Here is a 24485-nt window from a genome sequence, read left to right as displayed (position 1 = left end):
GGCAAAAATAACTTTTAATGGGTAATCAACCACTGGATTAGTACATCAACAGTTTTTACATGGTATCAAGAACGCTGAATCTTGAGAAACAACAGTATGTAAGAACAGAAGCCCAAGAACTTTGGAGTAGAGAAAAAAAAGCAAAGTTAAACTGTTAAAAATGTATGATAAAACTAGAATAGACAGCAGTGGCAGGAAGTTGCCTATATTGAACATTTGTCTAGAATTAAGACTCAGGTAGTCTGATCTGTATACTACACAGACAGAGGGTTTCAGGGCTTGGGAAGGTTGTTTGGGTTTTTTTTTTTAATTACAGAACTACCATTTTCCCAGAAGTTTTCATTGATTGGAGAAAATTTAGGTTTATTATTGTTTTTCAGAGCAGCTATGATTGGACTTGCGGTCTTACAGGTCACACTTGAAAGCTTATTTGTGAAATAAGTTTTCTACTGCAACAGTAAATTATTTTTATTATGCAAGTATAACATGGCTTTCATATTGGGACAGTTTGGGTTTTTTTTTCTTCTGCACAACAGTGTGACTACTGTCTCCTCTCATTTCCCACCAATGCCTCAGTTTTAAGTTAATTGGCAAAAAAAGTATAAGTTTCTCATTTCTAGAACTAAAAGTCAGATCTACTACAAGCAATAGACAATATCCAAACTTTCAGTACTGTAAATCGACCAGATATAAACACTACAGAATAAAAACACAGCACTGTCAGTGACCTACAAGCACAATTAACTTACTTTTAGGTGTTGACTTCTTTTAAAAGTACTCAGTGTTGAGGCTCAGAACTGTCACAGCAAAAGAACTAAAAAGTGCATTCTACTCTTCCCATTGCTTTTTAAAAATACTAATTTCTGAACAAAACATTTTAGAATACATTGAAATGAAATAAAGAGCAATCAGAGCCATCCTAATAATTAACAGCAAAGTAGTACAGCAATATAAAAATATCTTTAATAGCAAGTTGTCTTCTTTCTTATGCCTTTACAACAATTTTGACTCCCTCTGCAGAGCTTAGAAGTTATCTTAGAAAAAACTAGAAATAGAATTTAAAAAAAGAAGGAAAATACTTATCCACATTTAATTATTCACATGAATTTGCAAATGACTGCATTATAGCAGCTAGATCTCATTGTCTCTCAAAAAAAATATGGCCAATAAATTAGTATCTGGAAAAGATGGGAGAGGTGATAATTTTTTCAGTAATAAAAATCCCCAACCTTATTCTCTGGCAAGTATCAACAGAGCAATGGCACATGATATCATTTTGTAACAGAAATCAAGCAATGAGCATTAGCAAATTCCCACATAAAGTATCTAGGACATCAGAGTGAGATTTATGATAGCAGAAAAGATTCTTGTAAGGAACTCACCAAAAAAACTGTTTCAAAGCATGCCCCCATCTCCAACACTGGGGATTAATAGTGTCTCAAGATCGGAGCATCTTACACACCCACCACCCTTCAGGGCAAAAAATACCCCCAAAAACCGCCATACAAAGAGACACCCAAAATGTTTAGAGCCTGACCATTCTCAAACCAATGGGAAATCTGCTGCCCCTGATGGTCTGAAAGATCAGAGTCCAGAAGATAAAGCTGAGTCTCCCCAACAGTCCAGAGGCTAGTCCAAGCCCGAGATGTAACATAGTTTGGAGACTGAGCACAGTCACCTTCTTTAAGTACTCGGTGTTTCAATGCTTTCAACATAGCCTAGGTTATAAACCTTTCAGAATAAATTTGGAAGATGCCCACTTTGTGAACCCACAACAGGTCACAACATCTCTATTTATCCTTGAGCCAACTGTTGAAAGAGAGGAAGCAAAAATGCCTGGACTACCAACACCACAGTAAGAAATGCTGTCTTCACATCCTAGAAGCTCTCCTTCAAACACAGGTCTCGGGAAATGAAGAAGTGATGGGCAGGGGGAACAGCAGCTTGCTGAGCCAGAACTTAGAGGACCTGACTACCAGAGCAGTGCTTTACTTACAGTTGATCAGTCCTCTTGGGGTGTTAATTTACATTCCATTTTAAAGCATGAAGACTGGACAGATTTGAGGGAAAAGCATGAAAAACCATAGTGCTCTACAATGAAAGATATAACTGGACAGCTATTAAATGTTCCAAGTGGTAGCAAAACTGATGGTAAAAGCAGGGAGGTTTAATGATTCAAAAGATACTAACTTCACAAAAAAAAAGTTACAAGGATAAAGCTTATTCACCCTTGATTAATTAGACCTTTAATCTTAGAGCTTTAATCTTAGAGTTTTCAGTTTTAGTTTCAGGAGTTCTGGGCATATAGCCCCACCCCCACCCCCCAAAGTCATTCACATTTATCATACTTTCCCAATCCCTTAAAACTTACTTCAGCTGGGACAAGCGTCATTTTGCTGGTCAGACATTGTGTAATAGGCCAACATGTGCTCTTTTTTTCCCCTGAGAACACAAGTCTTTGCAGTTAAAATTGACTATGCCATTTGTGTTCAGCAAGAAGAACGTTGGCCCAGTCCACTCACTCATGACACAAGGCAGCATTTTTAAGAGCAATAAACAGAAAATGATCACATTGAATACCTAAGGGACACACAACACAGTAGCAAAACTCCTTCGCCTGACCCTGTGGCCTGGGTCTAACCACTGTGGAGGAGGGAGGATGGGGGCGAAAAAACAACTCCCATAGCTGCCTGCGCCACGTTGCAACAAAGTCTTCCACAGCACCTTCTCTTCACCCACCCCGCTGCCAGCAAAAGTGACGCTGAAGCCAGTTTGAGTCGGACACCCCTTCGATGCCCCCCAAGTGACGGGGTGTAAGCCAGCCAACACCTGCTTCCCCAACAGCGACCCGCAGGCCCGGGTGTGCGACCGGGTGTCAGGTGAGGATGGCTGCAACTCTGGCCCTCACCCAAGAGGGTTTTCAGCCTCCATCCCAGAAGGACGTTGCTGTTTCCTGACTGAGGTGTGAAAAACAGACAAGCAAAGCACATGCAATACCCTAACTCGTTACCAGCGCGTTGAAGCGCCTTATTTCCTAAAGGCAGGCGTTAACGTGCAGTCACGCTGTTCTTCTCAAAGACGTTTTTGCCACCTTTTACCTCAGGAGACTCAGAGCAGCGCGACTCTCCCGCAGCCAGGCAGCGGGGGGGGGGGGGGGGGGGGCAGGCCGAGCCCGGCCAGGGGCGCCCGTTCGCGGCGGGGAGAGGCGGCTCGGCTCGCCCTGTCCGCTTCCAGCCTTCACACCCGGGCCGGGCAAAGCCGGCCGTGGCGCCCCCGCTCCCCTCCCGGCGGGCTGCCCGGGGCTGACAGGGGGGCGACCGTTAACGGCGGCTGTAGCGCGAGCCACCCCCCCGCTGCGCGCGCCCCGCCGCCCGCGAGCCGCCGTCGGTGTCGCCGCTCGCAGCCTCAGCGGGCGCTCACCCCGCTCTGCCCGGGAGCGGCGAGGAGGAGGAGGAAGGAAGAAAGAGGAGGAAAAAGCAGGAGGAGCCGCCGGTACCGGCGCCCCTGCCCGCACCCCGCTCGACGGCAGTGGTGCGGGACGGAGGGCTGCGCGCTCACCTGGTCTCTGCCGCCCCGTCCCGCGGGACGGGAGGAGGAGGAGGAGGCCATGTTGCAGCGCTCCCAGGCACCTCACCTCGCCCAGCGCGGGGGCAGAGCCGTCCCGGGCTCACCCCCACCAGCGGGCGGGCCTGCCCCTTACCGCCGCCCCCTCAGGTGGAGCCGGGCCCCGCCGGTTCCTCTTCTCCCGCGGCAGGCAGGGGAAGGGCGGGCACGCTCGGCTCCCGGGGCCCGGCCGCCCGCTCCGGGGGCCCGGCCGGCCGCCCTCCCCGTCCCGTCCCGCCCCGTCGCTGGGCAGCGGGGCGCGGCCTGGCGGCTGCCGCCCCCGACGGCCGGGAGCTGCCGGCGCTCCCGAGCGCCGGCAACGGGATGGCTTGAGGGGAGGGGAGGCCCCGAAGTCTCCCCCGCGGGAGGACGGCTGCTACGGCGGGGCTCTGAAGGGCCAGAGCCGGGCCGAGCCGCCCCTGCACCGCGGCTCACCTGGAAACGGCGGCCTGCGGCGGGGCAGGTCGGGCGGTTGGGTTACCGCTCCTTTCTGCCTGCGGATCGCTCTGGAGGATGCGGTTCGGGGAGCCCGGCTGTAGTTTCTTGAAGAAAATTTAAAAGCCAGCCAAATCCTCTAGCTTGGCGCTAATGAATTCCTCGCCGAAGTTAAAGGGTTGCCGCTGGTTTTCCATAATGAGTCCTACAGGTGTAGTGTGTTTACTGTAATGCAAATTCAAAGTCACTCACGTGTGAAAAGCAACAGGAGAACAAACACCTCACGCACTGGGCGCAATCGGGAGCTGCTCCTATGGGTAACGATTAGCTGATGCCCGCTCATAACGCGCTTGAGCCTGGGTCAGTCGGTCTGGGGGGGCTGCCCCCCCTTCAGTCAAAGCTGATGGCTGTGCAAACCTCACACACGAGCTGCTGCGTGGATCAAAGCAGTAGTTCTGCTTGTAGTTTTTCTCAGTATTAAAAAAATATTTTAATCGATCTTATTGACGTGTGTTTTATCACAGCACTTGCAATTGTGAAAGTATTGATAGAAGCAATTAAGATTATTTTAGGTTTGATTTAAATGACATCATCTTACTTTTCCTCCCCTCTCAAAAGCTTGTTCTGGTGCACCAACCTATTCTCCTGTTTTCATTAGAACTTGATTTGCTAATTAACAGCCGTTAAACACAACAAATGCTATTAAGTGCTAGTTTACCTAGAAATATTACTGATAACAGCTTAATCCAGTTACTTTTTACTACAACGGGCTTTAGTCCTGTAGATGCAATTTACAAAGTGAACACCCAGCTGTATATATAAACTGACTATAGGTGTTTACACATCTTTGTGATACTATGTAACTAATTGCTTCTCACTCTCTCTATAAAGTGTATACTTTTTTCTTGGTATATAGAGCCAAATAAAAATATTTAACCAAAGACCTTGGCTGTGTCCTATATGGAGAAGTTAATTCCTCCAAATGTCTTTATCCCTCTTAGTTTGGATGTGACTCATTTCCTCAGCCCACTCGGGGAACCAGGAGCTAGAGGAGCTGGGGAAAAAAAAGGATCACAACCTCCACGTTGGCTTAAAGAAAGCATGAAGCAAGGCTGGCCATGTTTAGGAATGAGCGGTACTATCGCTGGCAGTGGCAATTAGAAGCTCTGTGGCTGGGCCACACGCTATTTTTATACAACTCACATACCACGCCATCACTGTGTACCACCTTCCATCGCTCTTTGGGAAGGAAAATTATGAAGACTTAAATGGAATTTGCAGACTGTAAAAGAAAATAACACCTTAAGGAAAAAAAAAATATCATTTTTATTTGAAGTGAAAAGTGTTCTGTAATTCTACTCTCACAACAAATAGGAAGAAGAATTTTTAAACAAATTCAAGTGTGACATGTAGATGTAAATCCGGAGTCCATTTCCACAGGCTTACATACCTCACTTATCTCGTCTATACTCTCACCTGGAAGAGTACATCTTCTTTTTTGGCAGCTGAAATGATACCTGGAGGGAAGAAAACGTTAAATTCCCTTACTTCAAGAGAGGTTTCAGGTCAGGCTTCCCTGATGGAGGTTTGGAATTTAAATATGTTATTGCAGTGCATTTGGTCTGGTAGAGCACAGTAGCAGGTGGTTGTCATAAGATGAAAAAAGGATAAATGGATAATGAGCGCAGAGAAAACCTGAGGTAATCAGAAAAAAGAGTATTATTTGTTGAAATGAAACAGCTATACCAGCAAACAGATATTTAGCTAGCGTAATTGTCTCTACCTGGGGAAGGTTGCTGACAGAGTTATATGGCTACAGCTATACTGACAGAGCCTTAAATTTGGACAAAGCCTAAGGGAATAGGGCTTGAGATTTCGTTGTTCAGCTGGAGGGCTCTGCTAACCAGCCCTCTCATTTACCCCAGCACCAGTCTCCTCCAGCCATGGGGGATTGCTCACCTACATCAGGGCTAAGAGCTGAACTCCATGTGTAACTCTGAATGCACCTCTCCTGCTCTCGTACACCCAAACAGCAATTAAAAAGCAGTTTATTAGCTTCTGCCACTTTTCTTCTCGGCTTGAAAGCCATGTGAAATACAAAAACTAAAATCAGGAAGCAGCCACCTTTTCCTAAGGTTGGTTTTACACGGGTCAGGAGTGAAAGCTTTGCCCAACTGAAGTAAATGGGAGTTTTGCCAATGACTTTGGTGGAGCCTGGATTTTTGCCCAGATTCTCTAGAGAAACAAAAGGTGCTTTTTTCTTTTTCTTCTCCTCCCCCTCCCCTCCCTGGCTTGGTACCTATGCCCTGTTCACCTTTCTTGTTTAATTACAATTATTAAAACAAATTCCAGGTTGGGTGTTTGTAGGTATTTCTCCAGAACCAGCTGTGTGTCTCACGCAAAAGGAAGAGCTCCAGTGACAGTGAAGCATTCCCTACTGTGGGACAGGAGTTCAGCAAAGCCAGAGCTGAGGGAAAGTTTCGGACTTTACATCCAGGGATTGCACATGCTTCAGCCTCCGAAGGCCAACCCCAACACGCTCGCCGGGGACTCTGCGCAGCCCGCTGTCCCTCTCACAAGCTCCCTTGCGCACCACGCTCTTTGCTCGCTTCTCTTCATGTGCTGTTGCAAAGTTCATGGTAGAACTTCCACTGATTTCAAATTCAGCCACTGTTTCCTCCAGGAAGATACAAGCCCATGAATAACCACCACAGTGATGTTTCCTTTTACCTACAATTGCATAATTTGAAATGAAGGGATGGTTTATGATATTTGTTATTGTAATCATATCAGTGATTAGGGGTTTTTAGGAAAAAAAGTCTCCATGTTTCTTGATAGCAGGAACTGTCCTGCATAACAAGAGGCATTTAGCAGATTGAATGCCTGTGAATGCATCTGAGCTATGTGTTAAAGAGACATCATGCCTCTAATATTATCTTGCTTTCCTAAATAGTACCAAATCTCTCCTACTGTACTTTTGCATTGTCATACTAACAAAACAATCTTTTGTTTTTTAATAAATGTTAAAAGAAGCTAATCAATGTTTGTATTTATCTGCTTCTGAGTACAGTGAACACAACCTATTTTAGATACCCTCACTGGTATTCACAAACCAGTTGACCTTTTTTAATCACATCATTATGTAAAAGACAGAATACACTTGCTCTCTTCCTTACAGTGACGCTATTACTGAGGAGAATATGATTAATATATGAAAGACAAGACGATATTGACTCTTGCAGCTGCCCTCTACTCAGCATAGAAGGAGTTGTTCAGAGTATTACACTGGGTTCTTAGCCACGAATACAAGTGGAACACTATAATACAAGCTTGGCATTGTAGGTCTGATCCTATATGCCTTACACAAATAGCACTGCAGTTCAACCAAGTGGAAGTTTTAGATGCCAAAGAGGTTTTAATACACATGCCCTTTGCCCATTTATATAAATAAAATGGTAATTAACATCATATTGTCAGGGTAGACCTAGGTCCCTTTGCTGTTTACCTTTGAGTTTTCCCTCCGTTTTGCACTTGGATCCATGTTTTGCTGTAAAGGGGAGCAGCAGTCCTAGGGATTCCCACATCTGTCCATCTGTGACTCAGTTGTCTGTAGGCTCACTGCTACTATTCCTTCAAGCAGAACAGTAAATCCCTTCAAACGCAAAAGTCAACACAAACGTAGTTGTAGCACTCATCTCAAGCAGTATCATTAGCTACTGCCATATCTAAAGCAATGATCAACCCAAGATAAAGCACTATCCAGTCAAAACGGAGATGTGATTTATATCTTAAGGATACGCAGACAGCAGCAAGAGGGAGGAAAACGCTAGGTAAGCAGAACTGTTAGGCTGATATTTGACAAATTAATGCCATGATAGGCCTATACTTACATGTGCTCTGCCTCATAAGCAAGAGCTTACTGTTATACAGAGGGACAGAGAAAGCGAGTGCAGAGAGCGTGGGCATGGAGCACGAAGCACGTCTGTCAGCGTACACGCAACTATGCCATGCACAACTGTGCTGTGAAGTGACAGGGACAAGCTGAAATTGTCATAAGCTGCTTTTGGTCTATACCCACCCTCACAGCCACTGAGCACTCTCAGCACGCACTAAGGGCGAAGCAGCCTCCGCTGTTCCTGAAGAAAACCACTGCACACAATGGCATTCTCCGTTGCTACAAGGTGTTGCTACGCAGCTACTAGTCCATTGAACACGGAGACCGTGGCAAAGTAATTTCCCTGAGCTGCTTACCTGTGATTAAGCCAGCACAATCGGTGCAGTGAGGCAGAATCACAAGAGCAGACGCGAAGGCAGGGGCAGTTAATGCTGGGCTTCGTGTGCAATGGCAGTCGGATGGATCTCCAAGCCATCCACCTCCTAGGTTTTTTCTAATGGTATCAGTAAAGGCTAAACTTGTCATCTCAGGCACTAGCTGAGGGGACCACCGCCTCGCACAGGTCATGGTGTTGCATGCCACTGGCTTGTGGAGCAGCCTCCTCATGTGTGAAACAGAAGGAAGGCTGCCGGGCTCCTGGGTAAGAGCGAGCTGTTCTCCTTCGACCAGCTTTCCTTCTGGTGCCTCCTGGTCTTCGCCACTCAAAATTCATGAGGCAATAGGATATATGGAAAAAGACATATTCTCAAAGAATTTGAAAATTCAGTGAGCACTCTGAGAAGGAACGGTTAGTGTCCAACAGAAATGACTGTATAAGCACAGCTATATTGTATACATATGTATATTTAAACTAAATCTGGTTAAAACTGGAACAAAGAAAATGTCACTTTCAAGAAAATTCAGATCCGTATATTTGGTACTTCCAGACACAGTGTATTTTATATATAAATATAATCTGTATATATTTTAATATAACTTATATTAATTTATAGTACTAAACGTTCATGAGACTGCTAACCACCCCTCCCCTGCCTCCCACAAGTTAACTAAAGGTTACCGTATGTCTGGGATTTCCCAGACATGTTTTCTTTTTATCTGAAGGAAAAGGTGGAGTTTGGCCACCTTTCTAAGGTCTCTGGACAAGGATTAGTCCAGCAGAGCCAGCAGCAGTAGCTCTGGTCCTGTGCTGACTGTAGAAAGCAAATCCCCCCAAAGCTGTGGAGCATGCACAGAAGAGGAGAAGAAGGGGAGAAGCTGTACATTTTTGTATACAGCAGCCTGCCCTGCTTGCACTGAAGAGGAGCAGCAATGCCGTCCTTCAAGGATGATGTAAGCCAGAGCAATGAAGTAATTGAAAAATGTAGTTACTTCAATAACATGGAGTGGTGCTTGTATCTCACTCCTGCAGGGACCGTAGGTTTCCACAGGGGCACGTTGGCCCAGGGGTGTTGGTGCCAATGAGAAATGGGTGGCAGAATGGGTCAGCAGCATCACAAAATCCACAGTGAAATTATCCTGTAGGGCAAAGACCTATAAAACTAGAAACACATTTGCTTTTCAAATCTATTTAGCATTGAAATTTCTAAGTAACACAATTTTGCAATGTTTGGAATAGTATTTTCCCAGGCTCTTTTTTTTTTTTTTTTTTAATATAAGTGTATGGCATTAATACTTCCCCAGCTACTGATGGAATGAGGTTGCAACTGCCAGAGCACACCCTGAGCAAAGCCAGCAGATGCCTCTCTAGCCTCCAATCCCTCTTTCGGAAGCTGTGATAGCATAGGGACTAATTGTTCTTAATCTGGGAGCAGTGATACAGAACTTTAATTTGCCTACTGACATATGTCCTGGCTTCTGGGGAATTAAGTTACCCAATGACCTTTTATTAATGCATGTACTTTAAAACCAGCTTCAAAAGTCACAGCAGTACTTCACAGATCAGCAGCCTTGCAGCCACAAATAATGAATTTACGCTTTAGCCGGCCGTGGCATCTAAATCTAAAAGGCTTCCTTGATTAAAAGGAGCAGCTGCAGCCGCGAACCTAGCTCGATCCAAGTACGATTACGTTCCCTATACCGTGCAAACAGCCTAATGTGTCATTGGAGCAGCGACCAGTTCACCCATCAGCGCCGTCCCAGAGCAGCTCATTGCACGAGTGGTTTTAGACTACAGGCAACCACCCGCCCGCGCCAACAGCCCTGCCTCCCCCGGCACCGGCCGCGAACCAAGCGGACGCCCTGCACATCCTCACTCAGCTTGCCGCGCCCGGCCGCGCCGGTTCTACCACGGAGGCAAGAACCCGCCTTTCAGCCTCGCTTTCGCGCCGCCGGAGCGCCCCGCATTGATTGGCCGCTTTGAATCATCTCAGCGCGGCGCTATTGGCGGAGGGTGGCGGCGCGCGGCTAGTTCGAATGCGTCGCGCCCGCCCCTGAGTGAGCCTGGAAAACTCTTTGCAGTGGGGAGCGGGCTCGGCGGCCGCGGCGGCTCCTCCTCAGGTGCGGGGGAACGGAGCGCTGACGGGACGGTGGGGGGGAGCGGGAGCCGGCGGAGCCCTGACGGGACGGTGCCGGGGGAGCGGGGGCCGGCGGAGCCCTGACGGGACGGTGCCGGGGACTTGAGGCCGGGCAGGCCGGCGCTGGCCCCGCGGAGGGGCGGGGGACCTGCTTTTCCGCGGCCGTTGGTGCGCGCGGCCGCGTAACGGCTGAGGGGGGAGGTTGGTTTTCGCCTCCTCTCGCGCGGGGTCGCGGGCTGAGCCCGCCGCTCCCCGCCCGGCCCGGCAGCGGGGCGAGCGGCCGATGGGCTGACAGGCCTGGGAAGGGAGAGAGGGAGGGGGGTGTCGGCGCTTTTCTGCATGTGCGGCCTCTCGGCCCTCGCCCCCCCCCGGTCGGGCGGCGGAGGGGACCCCGCTCCCCGGTGGGACAGCGTGCTGGGGCGCGCCGCGGCCCCCCCCCGGTCCCTGCCTGAGCGGGACGAGGTCGCCCGTGAGAGCTGGCGGGGAGGCGGGCAGGGCGCCAGCCGCTCCAGCCGGTACGCGGGCCCGGTTTCGAGGCGACGCGACCTGTGACAGGAGCCGGACCGAAATGGAAGCGTGCTCCTGACCTCGGCTGCGCGGTTAGCGGGCTCGGGGCGAGCGCTCGCTGCCCTTCCTCGCTTGCTTAGTGACTGCCTGAAATCGGAAACCTCCTCTGGAGCGGCAGGTAGCTACAGATTCGTTGGTTACCTCGCAACGCCTCCGAACCTGGTATTAAAGCTCAGCTGTGCTCAGTGAAGGAGGTCAAGAGCAGCATGGAAGGCGTGAAGTGCCGGTTCCACCAGTTGCTGATGGCTCCTAGCATCTTGTGCCTGTTAACGTAGTTTAGGTTTGTAGCTCTGAAGACTGTGCTGTGTACTTACCAAATGGTGCAGGGCTGGTGTTCCCTTATGTTGCTAACATCAAACCCCGTGAATTTTAGATAGTAGAGTTCCCGCTAGTGAGTAACTACATAAAACTAATGAGTAGGGTGTGGTTTTTTTCAGTTGCTTGGATGGGCTTTCTTCACAAAAGCATCTTTCTCCTTTGAGTTGGTGCCCACTCATCCTTTGGGATGTAGTTTTTCTAGTCAGAACCCTGAATAAAAACCTGTGTTTTTGTTAAGGAGAACGGTAAGTGTTCCATGTTACATCCTAATTATGTAAGACAAAACTAGCTTCTAAAGACCTGGCATAGTTTCAGTGGCTTGGGTGTGTTTGGGACAGCAACTCACCCTCATGGGTTTTTTTCCTGTTTGTTTCAGGGATAACCATAGCAATGGATGATTACACAAAAATAGAGAAGATTGGGGAAGGTAAGTATGGAGAACCATGAGGCTTGTAATGCCCCACGATTTGAATTATCAAGTGTCATAGAAGCTCTGTGCACTCTGGCTATTAGAGGAACTATTGAGATTCAACTAACTAGCAAAATAAGCCTGTGGCTTACTGCGGTAATTATCTCTATACATGAAAGCTTTCAGACTGCCCTTCTATTGAAGATGACATGACCTATTTGAAACAACTGATCAGTGTTGAGAGAAGTCTACCTTTATATTGATGGCTAATGGTGTAATTTTCCTCCAAGAGGGGGGAAAAAGTATGTTCTGAGGCCTGAAACCAGCTTATCAATTTAGGAAGCTCTTCCATTCCTTTGTGTATGAACTTTTTTTACCAGTTGCTCCTGAAGTTGCACTGCACGGTATACTTATTTTGCTTGGAGCTGCTGGTAGGGAGTAGTGGCTTGTGGTTTGTTCTGCTCAGATCATATCTGGTCAGTATGGCTGTCAAGAGAAAGAGCAGATTGTAAACTCTGGAGAAGTGAATTTTAACAATTAGTTTGCTGTAAGGCACTAAGAAGATTGCTTCATTGCAGATGTTAGTCACAAACCCCCTTTTCACTGGAAATTTAGCCTAAGTTAAATGTAGAAGCTTTATGTAGTGTGTTTTATAATGCTTTAGCCTTATGTAGACTTGAGAACTTGCGGTACCTTACTCTAAGAAGGCGCTCTTTAAGGTAATCGCAAAATGTATGGGCTTGAATCTTATAACAAAGCTTTGTAACTGAAGCCTTGTGCATGAATCTTTCTTCCTGAAACTAGTTTGTTTGAGATTAATCTGATTAATGCTTCAAGAAGGATGAAAAGAGAATACATAAGCTGTCTTGGTTTGTTGAGGGTTCTGCTTCTGTGAACACTGATGATTAAAATAGGTTATTGATTTGCAATTTACTACTGGTTCTAATTTTAGCTTCTGCTGAGACCCACAGCACTACCCTCTCTCCTGCACTGAGGATTGTGCTAGAGGTATTTCTATAGATCTGACCAATGGATGGATAGTTTCTCCAGCTGCAGAGGGAGCACTACTTTTTTGCAGCTAAACCTTTAACACTTTAATATGATGTATCAATGGCAAAATCATAACCCCTTGGAGATGAAGAGGTATAGTGATCTTGCCTGAAAGTTAATCAACCCAGAACTCAAATAATATCTGACTTTACAACTACACCTTCCACATATTCAAGTTTCATACTTAGGCTACTAAGTACCCTGTCCTAACAAGTGATACTGTTTATGGGTGGCATGCTTTAAACAAACAAAACTATTGCATGGTAAAATTGCCCAAACTAAGTAGTAGTTTGTAATCAAGCCAAATAATTAAACAAAAAATGCTTGATTGCAAGGACTCTTGCCTATGTTGGCAGTTCTTATTTGCGAAGACTTATCTGTACCTGAAGCTGGTGTTTCCTATATGTTTCACTGTCTTTTTGTTCAGGTACCTATGGTGTTGTGTATAAAGGTCGGCACAAAACCACAGGCCAAGTGGTTGCAATGAAGAAAATACGTCTAGAAAGTGAGGAGGAAGGTGTTCCGAGTACTGCTATCCGAGAAATTTCTTTATTAAAAGAGCTGCATCATCCCAATATAGTCTGGTATGCATATACTGGTATTTAGCTAAACCCTTTGAAGGGCACTAGGTCCCTTCAGGTAAGAAATTTTTTCCACCATTCTAGTGAGGTGAGAGCTACTCACTGCTTAATACAGGGTCTGCTTTGCAGCAAATAGCTGTAGTCCCAAATCCTGTGTTTATTACAGTTTTCTAATTAAGATTTCCTCATGCTGCCTCTTCCAGTTCTAGTAGTCTCAAATTCTTGTTGATTTTTGTAATTTATGTAAATTATCTTCAGAGTGGTTATTGTCAGAATGGAGACAGTGTACCTCATGAAAACTGGTTGAAGCCATTACTTTAGTCAGTCAGTGGCATTTTATTTGCCACCTTGGAATAGACCATTTGACTTTAGTGTTCTTATGTAAGCCTCTGTCATCAGTCACTTGCTTGCTGTTCTATAGCAGAGATTTATGTGTTGTGTTATGATGCTGTCATAGCTGGCACATCTAAGCTATGAGTGAAACTTCCATCAGTGCCTCTTTGACATGTAGAATTGATTGCATCTATTGTCTTCCCCACAAAATACTTACTTGCGCTTTGATGCAGTAAAATACTTTCTCTCTAATGTGACTCAAAACTGGCCAAGTTCCAGCCATGCAGTGTCTCAGTGTACATATGCTTGGGTTTAGGGACCCTTATAATCTATTAAGGATGAAGGAGATACTTAAAAACCTGTGCAAATCCTGCTGTGTCTACTGGGTTCCTATTGTAATATTCCCTTAAACTCTCCTGATAATTCAGGCTCTGCTGTAATAAGCCAGCTTCAGGTAGAAGCTAGGCACCAATACTCACAGTCCTTTTTTTTTTTTTTTTTTTTTTAAAAGGCAACAATATTTTTTCCTCAGACTTCCTGTGCCTGACACTTAGGCAGGAGGGAACCTAAGTTTAAGGGGAATCATATAGGTTTTTATCTCATTCTGACACTATTTCAGATGTACTTGATTTTCCAGATGACAGTATAACTCACCAAGTCTGTTAATCTTTGAAGACCGAAAGCTTTTTTAAGACTTTCATGATAGGAACCTGGAAATGTCAGCTTGTATTGCTGTTGAGAGGGGAAATGTAACTGAGTCCATTTATTTTGCAATGGAGTTGATCGTATACTTGATTTTTAGTCTTCAGGATGTTCTCATGCAGGATTCAAGATTGTACCTCGTCTTTGAATTCCTTTCCATGGATCTCAAGAAATACTTGGATACTATTCCATCTGGCCAGTATTTGGATCGTTCACGTGTTAAGGTAATGAGGAAAATTTCTTAATATAAGAGAAATTAATCTAAAGATGACCTGCAAAGGTATAAGCAGCTCTTATTTTCAGTATAATGAACTCCTTGAGGAGAAATGAAAGGTTAAAGAACCAGCTGTGGATAATAAGATGAATGTGAGTTTTGCTCTCAAATGCCACTTCAAATTCTTTTTGTTACTGAAATTAAACTGCTTTAAGGTTACATAAAGAATTAATTTGTGTGGCTTTATGATTGATATTAACTCTATCTGCAATGCTTTGGATCTCTATTTCCTACTACTATGGGGAGAGCTAATGTGAGGGAACAGCTTCATGTTGCAGAACACCAACTTGTACTAAAGGTTACTCCTTTTTTTCTCCCACTTCATCCTTTCTAGAGTTACTTGTATCAAATCTTGCAAGGTATTGTCTTCTGCCATTCAAGAAGAGTTCTGCACAGAGACTTAAAACCTCAGAATCTCTTAATAGATGACAAGGGGGTGATTAAACTGGCGGACTTTGGATTGGCTCGAGCCTTTGGAATTCCAGTGCGGGTATACACTCATGAAGTGAGTTGGAACACCCTCTTGGTGGTTTAGAGAATGCTTACTACCTTCCTAGTAATAACTGAATATGAAACAGCTAAAATAGAATCGGGGAGTTTTTGAAGTCATAAACTTAACTATCAAAAAGTTACTCAATAGCTTTCCATCTCCCTGATTGTCGTTTTACTCTAAGGTTCCAAAGCATCTTATGAATCCCACTATTATTACCTTGACAATGCATCAGATGGGCCAGAACTTGTTGCTCATTGTCTTGTAAGGGCATTTTTGCTTCACAAAGTAGTCAGGTTTGAGGGTTTTAGTGGCTAGGTGCTAAAGGCTTCCTGCTCTTTGGGAAGTGGTGTAGGCAACTGCTTTGCTTGCAGTAGAAACTAGTGCAATGAAGTTAATATTTGTCTATAAATGAAGTTTGAAACTAGTCTTTTCATTAAAACTGGTAGCACTGGCTATTATTTTAACAAAAAAAAAACCTGTGAATGCTGCTTATTAATGAATAAGTCATTGTGCTTGCAGTCAATTAGAGGACCTAATTCTATAAACTTATAAAAAAGAAATTTCCTTGTTCAATAGGTAGTGACACTGTGGTACAGGTCTCCAGAGGTGTTGCTAGGTTCTGCTCGTTACTCTACTCCTGTGGATATATGGAGCATAGGTACCATATTTGCTGAGCTGGCAACTAAAAAGCCACTTTTCCATGGGGACTCAGAGATTGACCAGCTCTTCAGAATCTTCAGGTATGTCAGGGTGAACCTTTCCTTGCTACTTGTGCAGCATTGCACAACAGTGCTGTGTGCCTATTAAAACCACAGTAGTGCATACGGATTTCAGACTAAACTGCTTAATATGTTGCTTATGCTTGCATAGAGCTTTAGGGACCCCTAACAATGAGGTATGGCCTGAAGTGGAGTCCCTGCAAGACTATAAAAACACTTTCCCCAAATGGAAACCTGGCAGCCTTGGAACACATGTCAAAAACTTAGATGAAGATGGACTTGATCTGCTGTCTGTAAGTAGTCTGTCTTAAACTGCTGATTAAGAAGATGAACAGGTTGTTTCAACTATACTAATCAGTCTTGGCTAGAATAAAGATATGGAGATCTTCAAACTATCAGCAGTGGTATGGGCTGTCATTCTTGTAGAATTGACATCTTGTATGACATTCACTCACCTCTTTCATAAATAGTAGATGACTAGACTACTATTCTTCTCATTAAGCAATTATGCCTCAGCTTTTCTATACTAATAAGCCGGGTACAACTTGAAAGTGAGGATGAGCTTTTACAAACAGGTCTAAGTGAAGGCTCCTGCCCATAAACTGTAACTGTCACCTTCCTGGTGCCAGCACTAATTGTGATGTGGCTGTATGACTGTTGATCTGGTTGGAAATGTTTTTCTTTTATGGTAGCATGTGGATTAATCTTGGTGGGCTCATCTTGGTTAAGCTTTCGTGGTGGTCTTACCTGAATAAACAATGATGGAAACAGCTGAATTTATTGATTAGCTGTGAAACCAGGGACTTGGTTTAAGTCAGTCTGTAGTGTCTGTCTCAACTGCCTTCAAATTTTGAGCTAAAGATTTTTGGCTGTGGCAGTATAACTTTTAATTGGTACAGTTTGTGTCTAGTGTGAGCTTACTTTAAGTTCCGTGACTGTGCAGTTGAACTACCATGCTAAGCTTTTATTTGACAAGGTCTTCATTAGGCTTTTCCATTTAATGCTCTTCCAGCTCATGTGCTGCCACTGCGGACTAATTTATATCACATCTTAAGTGTGATGTTAGATGTACCTACATGTAAGAATGTACCTTGGTGACTTACCCTTTGGCTCTCCCAAAGCTGCATTTATGCAGTGCAGACTTGCATATGGGGGTGTGGGGTGGGTGGTCTATGTGTCTTAAGGTAAGCTGAAACTTCAGAACCATCTTGGTACAAGGGGAACCTTGTACAGCAGTTACCTGTGTAGCTGGCTCATGTTTTATGTGGTCACGGACAAAGTAGTTTATTACCCATATTGGTATGGCTATGGCAAAATACTCTGAATGAAGCAGTGTTACCCAAGAAGCTCAGATGACCACAATTTCTCACCATTTTTCTTTGTGAGAACATAGTCACAGTTCAGACTGACAACCTGAACAACATTTGTTAAACATATAGTTGTTTTGGATAGTTCTCTGAACCTTGTAGCAGTATTGTTTTATAGAGATAACTGACTTAAGCCAGGAATAATTCCTCTGTGTCCACTGACAGCATCATTATTAAATTAGTTTGAAGTAGAATTGTTAGTGATTGTATTTACAAACTAAAAGCAATTGAACAGGCAAGTAAATCTTGTTGATACAGTTGTGTAACTGGCCTGCTAAGTACTCATCTGAGCTTAGTTGTGGCTTCAGTGTATAAAACCAATGTTTTGGGCTGCTGCTAATAAAGGCCCCCCCCCCCCCCCCCCCAGTTCCTCAAATGGTGTTAATGCAATACTAATCTCAAAGCATATTAAATTCTGTAAAATCTTGTATAGTTTTGCCTTAAAATAATAAACATTGAAATTTTAGCTTCCTATTAATGCCTGGTAACAATGGTATGGCTGAATTCTTAGGCATCTGGAATCCATTTAAGTTTCCTATGGCACTTTTAAGCCTGAAGCAGTAATATAACTTTAAAGGCAACAAAATTGAATATTTCATTCTAGAGCACAAGCTGAGATGTGCCAATGAAAATGTTAATTTCTCTTTCTATAGACTATTGCAGATGGCAGTAGCATGTAAAATAGCTATCTTCGAAAACGGGTTCAATGTTTTTGTGTTAAGACCAATTGCTTGAGTGAGGCTGTAAACTTAAGACCTTTATAAGCTAAATGACTGCTGTTGCCAGTGTTTCAAAGCACTTAATGGCTGTCATCAAAAGCTATGGTCTATCAGACACCAAGTTGCAGGAAAAGCTATGTTCCAGACTGCTCAGAGAAGAAATGGTCACTTAATCTATCAGCTCAAGTGCTGTAGCCTCAATGTCACAGCATCCCTTTTCCAGAGAAATTTGCCCATTTTTGTCTGAGTCAATTTTAAGAGAATCTTTGATATCAGTATTAGCTATAGGATACTGTTGTTCTGGGATACAGCTAATGGGAACCTGTCACAAGGTAAAATTGGACATGCAAGGTTAAATCTAGAAACAGTGTTGCATTTGGCAGGAGTTCAGAGAATATAAATGGAAATTCAGTGATTTAAATCAACTTGGAAGACTCCCTGTAGGATGAAGTCTAAAGATAGTTAAATGTCAACTGAATACTGGGCTGAGTAATACTGGTTAAGCTTTTTTTCTGGAAGACAAATATATTGTGGGGATGGGGGAGAAGCAGTGGGTAGAATCATGATTACTTGAATTGGAAATGTACTTTCCTTTAGTAAGGAGAAGCAAAAGCAAAAAATTTGCAGAAACTTTGCTAGTTTTAGGTCTAGCAGAAAACTGCTGAATGATTCCTTCATTCCTTTTTTTTTTTTTTTTGGCCCCTTGTATGATATAAACTGTAGATGTTTGGTTTTTTTTTAACTGCTAGCAGAACAAATCTCATGCCTGTTCTAGAAAGTTCTGGGGGCTATTTTAGAGTCTATGGCATCCCCTCTATTTGTTCAGATCAACTTTTATTATTGAGGTCTTCAGCTGAAGTAACTTATTGCAAAGAAACTCAGGTTTTAAAGCTCTGGGTTTTTTCAGTTCTACCTGCTTGTATACTACTTTCCTGTTTGGATTCTGTAACTGAGTGATCACTCTTGTATTTCAACTGTAAACAGCTGCACCAAGCTGAGTAGAAGCAATTTGACATCAGCTTCTTTAATGTCAGTTTAACAAAACAAGCATAAGACCACTTGTCCTTGTAAGCATTTTGTGCTTTAACAGCCTAAAGCTTATTAATTTCCTTTAGTTGAGAAGCTGAGACTAATAAGTATTGCCACTTGATGCCTGGTTTTGGATTTAGTTCAGTGCATATGGTACCCCAATACATGCATGGGCTTGGTTATTGAATGGGAGAATAAATGTGTTTCTTCACTTTCTGAGATGTTATACACTACTACTGATGTACTACTGATTTGTAGGCAGAAATAACTTCTCCCTTCTATGAGAAATCATGGAACATAGTGGGAAAACTTGTCTTTATGGATACTTGATTATTACTATGCTTAAATATCTACCTATTTAACATGATTTTAGTTCCCATTTCATGAGGGAGTAAATGTGTTTCCTTTTTCTTCCAGAAAATGTTAATTTATGATCCTGCAAAAAGAATTTCTGGCAAAATGGCCTTGAACCATCCATATTTTGACAACTTGGACAAATCCACTCTTCCTGCTTATCTGATTAAGAAATGATAGACCTTTGGACTAAATCAACCAGAGTGAAATAATCGTTATTACTTTTATTAAGTTTGTCTGTCTGTAACTTTTATATCTGTCTTTCTGCTCTAAAACTGTGGCTGTGTTTTTAATTTGTTTTGGTTTAAATGTTATCTAAGTGTAAATATTAACCTATTAGTGCTGAGTTCAAATACAATGCAAATATTGCTGCCATTAATGCAGTGAACTTTCTATAAATAAAGCTTTAAATCCAATAAAGGACTGAACTTATTTCCAGACTATGGCTGCTCTACAAAAGGACTCTGTATTCTTTGGAATGGGCTGGTAAGGTACCACTTGTCTAAAAAAAGCTGCTAACCTAAACTACTAAATTGCTGTTCTTGATATGATAGGAAATTCCTCTGAAGTTTGAGTTGTTTCAGTATGATGTCAGTTAAAATTTTACTTGAGCATGGCAATCAGTGTGCCAAAGGACATATAAATTAAGATATTTTGAACTGAAGAATTGCAGCTTACTACTGAAGCCAAGTAGATGACCAAACTCATTTTAAGGTTTTGAAGGTATTTGCAAAACAGCATTTGGAAAAAATCCTTGCTCTCTATCTTGAAGGCCCAAGAATTTACCTAGATTTTGGCATTTTAACTTGTGAATTGGCATAGTTCCAAATCCTGGACCAGTTAAGGTATGATATCTTAAATTTTACGTGGACTGTCTATATACTAATGTATAACTGCTTAACAGGGCCCCTTCCAACTGCTAATAGTAATGTAGTTCTCTGATTCTTATTAAAGGTAGAGCACCCTGGATTATACTTGAATTTGAAAACTATTCTGTCTTCATATAGGAATAGTCAAGTAATTGTTGACTTAATGTGACTGCCAGAAATTGTAATCACACACTTAGATGCTACATGTCTATAGTCTCCCATGATTAAAGCAGGAGCTTTATAAAGCTCCTCAGCATTTAACTTTACAGGTGAGAGTATTGTAAAAAGTTCAAACAAAATTCAAAGGTATATACTAATAATGAATTTTATGTTAGATTTCCAACTGCTACCTCTGTTCTTGGCTTTCAGATACATCAATAGGCAGGGCGTGCACATCTGTCTTAAGTTTTATTGGATCTAAGCACTGTGGGGCTCCTTTACTTGCTGGTTAGGGGCCAAAGCTTGCAGCAAAGTGTGGAATAGGAATGAAAGTATTTAAGTTTCTAAATCAGGCATGTGAAAGGAACGAAATGAACTCTTCATAAACAGTGAGGTTTAAGAGTTGTCCTACGGCTGCTGAAGAGTAAGACTTTGAAACAAAAGCAGTGGAGATGATGACATCCTGTTCCTCAGCTGCTTATTGTGTCTATTGATGAGTAGCCGAAAGTATTAGTGTTAGACCTAGTTTTTGTTAACAAGTAGTATTTTTAGATGTAAATACCAGCTGGGGTGTTAGCATTGTTCTCTGCAGAGTGGTTCTGAATCTCTAGAAGTATCTGGGTACTGTTAGCTTAATGGAATCATTTAGCAGTGGAGAGCGAAGGAGAGATTTTTTTTTTTTTTTTGAAATTGCTGGTACAGAAAGTTACTTCTTAATTGAAGGCAGAGAGGAATAAGATTGCTATAGCTGACTCCTTTCTATTAATACCAGTGATGGGGTGCAATTTCAAGACAAACTAAACTAGGGACCTAACTTACCTACTTTTGAATATAGTAACTTGACATGAGCTTTACAGGCCAAGGGATAGTATTGCTGGTGCTAGCTGGTTACCTCAGTGTAGAATAATGAGGAGAACGTAGTAGAAACTGCTCTGAAAATCAGAAGTTAATCTGTTCAAGCAAGTACTGGGGACCCTAACACTTAGTGTCTCTTCATAGCGGACAGACTTTTATTTAAGTTCTTTGTGTGGAGAAGACGACTTCAGCTAGGCAAACTCAGATTTTTGTTGCTTACAATACTGGTAAAGGCCTATTTTTGACACATAAGTACTGGTGTCTGTTTCAGTTTTATGTGGTGGGCTAAAGTGTTCACTGTATCTTAACTAAAAGATTTCAGGACTAAAATTTCTAAAGAAAGCTGCTTTTTAAACAATTTACTACAAGTCTGCAATCTTTCTTTTTTACCTAGGCACTGTTATGACTGGTGTTGCAACATAGCTAGCATTGCAGCTCTGAATGAACTATTATAGTACTCCTAACAAATAGGACAGAGAAAGGAACATAACACTGTCCATCTCTGTCTAAGGTCAGATAAGGTGATGGATATCATACCCAAGGACATGACTCTTTTTAATAGCTCCATTCTGAAATACAGTGCAAAGTTATCAATGATGCAAATATCTTAAGGAAAAATACATCATCTATACTTTGTAACTCCCCTGCTGTCTAGACCTAGTATGTAGAAGGTTTGTGATGCTCAAGTTTTGGCCATCTGAAACTCCATTTTATACTGGTGAAAACTCAAGGTGCCTCACACTTTTGGGATTTACCCCACTGTGGATAATAATTGGCAGCCATATTTATTGATAGTGCTTTGGCTGTGTATTGTGAGAATTGAATTGCTGTAGTACAACGTTTGTCCCTCAATTGAGGACGTTGTAGTGCTTGGCAGGGTTTCACTGTTCATAGTTTTTATTAGGATGTTTAGACAATTGAACTGTACTAAACTAACAGTTGGATATGGCCCCACAGGCAAAAGCCAGCATATTTTTCATAACTGCAGATGGAGAATGATTAGCTGAAAATAGAAAACATTGCACCTTTTCCAAAGTGACCAGAAGTCAATTTATTAGGTGTTTCCCTCCCCCCACTATATGTGCAGTAGACAGTACTAAGTTACTTAGTAATTAAGTTACTAAGTGCCCGCTTACTGTTATTACTAGTAAATAATGTAACAATGTTGAACTTAAAGTTCCCTTTATGGGCTTCTATTAGTGATAGCAAAAGCTCCATAAGCTTGCAGTAGCTTTCTTCTGAATGTTGTAAGAACTGGGGCTGACATTACTTTATTTAAAAGCAGTCTGCTCTTGGTTGAAATAAAGTTCCATAATGTTGCATCAGTATTACCTCTGGTGCTATGGCTGCTGCTCAGTAACAAGTTTTTTACTAGAGCACAGGCAAACCAAGTAGGCAATGATAAACTTAACTTGCTGTTTTACTTAACTTGCTTGTCCTCCATCCCATTAAAAAGTAGAGCAGATGAAAAAGTTTGGTGTACACAAGAATGGGATTTTACACAGGATCAAACTAGGGTTTTGGTGGTGTGGGTTTTTTTGGTGTGGTTTTCTTTTTTTTTTATGTTTCCTAGTGCTAGCAAGCTTTGTTCTTTTCAAAATGGCCCACCTACTAGATACTTGCAGGCTGAGCTCATCTGCTTTTATTTTACTCAGACATAATTCATTTTAGTGAGAATACGGTATTACCATCTGCTGCTTTTAAAATAAGTGGCTCTTAAAAACAGAGATTTTAGAGGGAACAAAGAAAAGGGGAAGAACTTCACTTTCTAAATCCTTGAATGGGGTAAATATTGTAGAAGCTTTACACCACACTGGTGTAAAAAGAAACTTGTACCTCTTCATGTTCTGGTGCAGATGTCAGGGTCAGAAGTGGTCCTTCCTGGGCCAGCCCTTCTAGCAATGCCTTAATGCTGCAGTGTTCAATGAATCCATCCTCTTTTTAATTTGAACAGGTAGAGCAGGGTTAGCTGATAGGTGTGCTCTGCTGCAGGCTTAACCTATTTCAAACAAAGTTTCATTTACAATCTGTTCTTTTCTAGTGACTTCTCTCCTTGCAGGTGTTTTCCTGCCATTGTTTACGCACCTTTATGGCACCTGGAGATGGAACAGTGTCAGCAGATACCTTTTCCTGAAATTGCTGCTACCAATCGCACAGAAGTCATCTCTTCATGCATTTTCCTTTCATCCAGATTTTCATTTGACAATCCCTAGCAATTTGATCGTAACTGTGGTATCTCTTTTGCTTATTTTCTTGTCTTAAATATTTTCCCCTGTCATATACATCAGCCACTTCTAGAGTCATGTTTGCTTTTGAAAGTGTAAGTCTCTAGTTTTCTCAGAGGCTCTCAAAAGCCATTGGCTGTGCATGCTGTTACAAATCATACACTCTGCCTGGTATTTACTGGTGTAGGAGGTGCGAGAAGCTTCATGAAAGAGTAAAGAGAATGTTTCAGGTAAAGGCAAGTTCAGGAAGATTAATACCTAGTACGTCCCACCCATAGGTTGGATTGGTCTGCATTAATGTGTGCCATCTTAGAGTAGTGATCAGGGGCTAAGGCAGCAAGAGGTTTAGTGATTTGTCTGGAGGAGAACAAAATTTTCACTCTTAAGTCCTGTAGTGTAACACAGTGGTATTTTGTGGTTTTTTTTTTTGTTTGTGGGGGTTTTTTGTGGTTTTTTTTCCGTACCCCCCCTTGCTTGTGAAGGAGAGACAGGAAGAGTTCTTGGGGCTATCTGGAAGAGGAACTCTTATTGATGAGAAAGAAAGGGCTTTTCTAAGCAGGTAGGAGGCTGCTCAGAGCATAGGACAAAAGAAAGGCAAGCACCAGAAATAATGCAAGGTGGAAAAAAAAGGTGATCTGAAGGCAATGAATAGTGTGAAAGACATGTGAGAAGTTTCCTAGATACTTTTTCAGTGGAGAAAGTTTTCAGTTTGAGACTTGTGCTCTCCTTTCTGGTCTAAACCTGATGTTAGAACCCTTCTAAGGGTAGTGTAGAAGAATTAATCTCTAAATTGGAGAACAGTAGCACTATTTAAATCATAGTGGGAGCCAGGAAGCACCTCATAGAGGGAAGATTCTTCTTCTTTCCCCCCCCGCCCCCCCGGAAAGCAGAAGCTCCTCAGAGCTGAGTCAAGAACTTCCCCTCCTGAACTGCCCCGGCTTTTGTGCACCATCCTGGTGCTTTCTTGTCCAAATGGTTCTGCATGCTGTCTTTGGCACCCATGCTACAGGGGGCTG

The 24485-nt window shown here is 42.9% G+C and overlaps 1 protein-coding gene across 3 annotated transcripts; it reads left to right on the top strand.

Annotated features, from left to right (window-relative positions):
• The first annotated feature begins 10348 nt into the window (after nucleotides 1–10348).
• CDK1 (cyclin dependent kinase 1) lies at nucleotides 10349–19793 on the top strand. Of its 3 annotated transcripts, none has more exons than XM_075026877.1 (9): nucleotides 10370–10429; nucleotides 11451–11576; nucleotides 11708–11758; nucleotides 13218–13374; nucleotides 14507–14630; nucleotides 15015–15185; nucleotides 15750–15913; nucleotides 16044–16185; nucleotides 19425–19793. In XM_075026877.1, the coding sequence occupies exons 3-9, from the start codon at nucleotides 11722–11724 to the stop codon at nucleotides 19536–19538; spliced, it is 909 nt and encodes a 302-aa protein (XP_074882978.1). In that variant the 5' UTR covers nucleotides 10370–10429; nucleotides 11451–11576; nucleotides 11708–11721; the 3' UTR covers nucleotides 19539–19793. The 3 variants fall into 3 exon arrangements, with proteins under 3 accessions (XP_074882977.1, XP_074882978.1, XP_074882980.1); XM_075026879.1 differs by lacking the exon at nucleotides 10370–10429 and adding an exon at nucleotides 11010–11293; XM_075026876.1 differs by lacking the exon at nucleotides 11451–11576 and having other exon boundaries at nucleotides 10349–10429.
• The last annotated feature ends 4692 nt before the right edge of the window (nucleotides 19794–24485 follow it).

Source organism: Buteo buteo, chromosome 4 (assembly GCF_964188355.1).
Source record: "Buteo buteo chromosome 4, bButBut1.hap1.1, whole genome shotgun sequence".
Lineage (NCBI taxonomy): Eukaryota > Metazoa > Chordata > Aves > Accipitriformes > Accipitridae > Buteo > Buteo buteo.
This window is presented reverse-complemented; position numbering and strand designations above follow the sequence as displayed.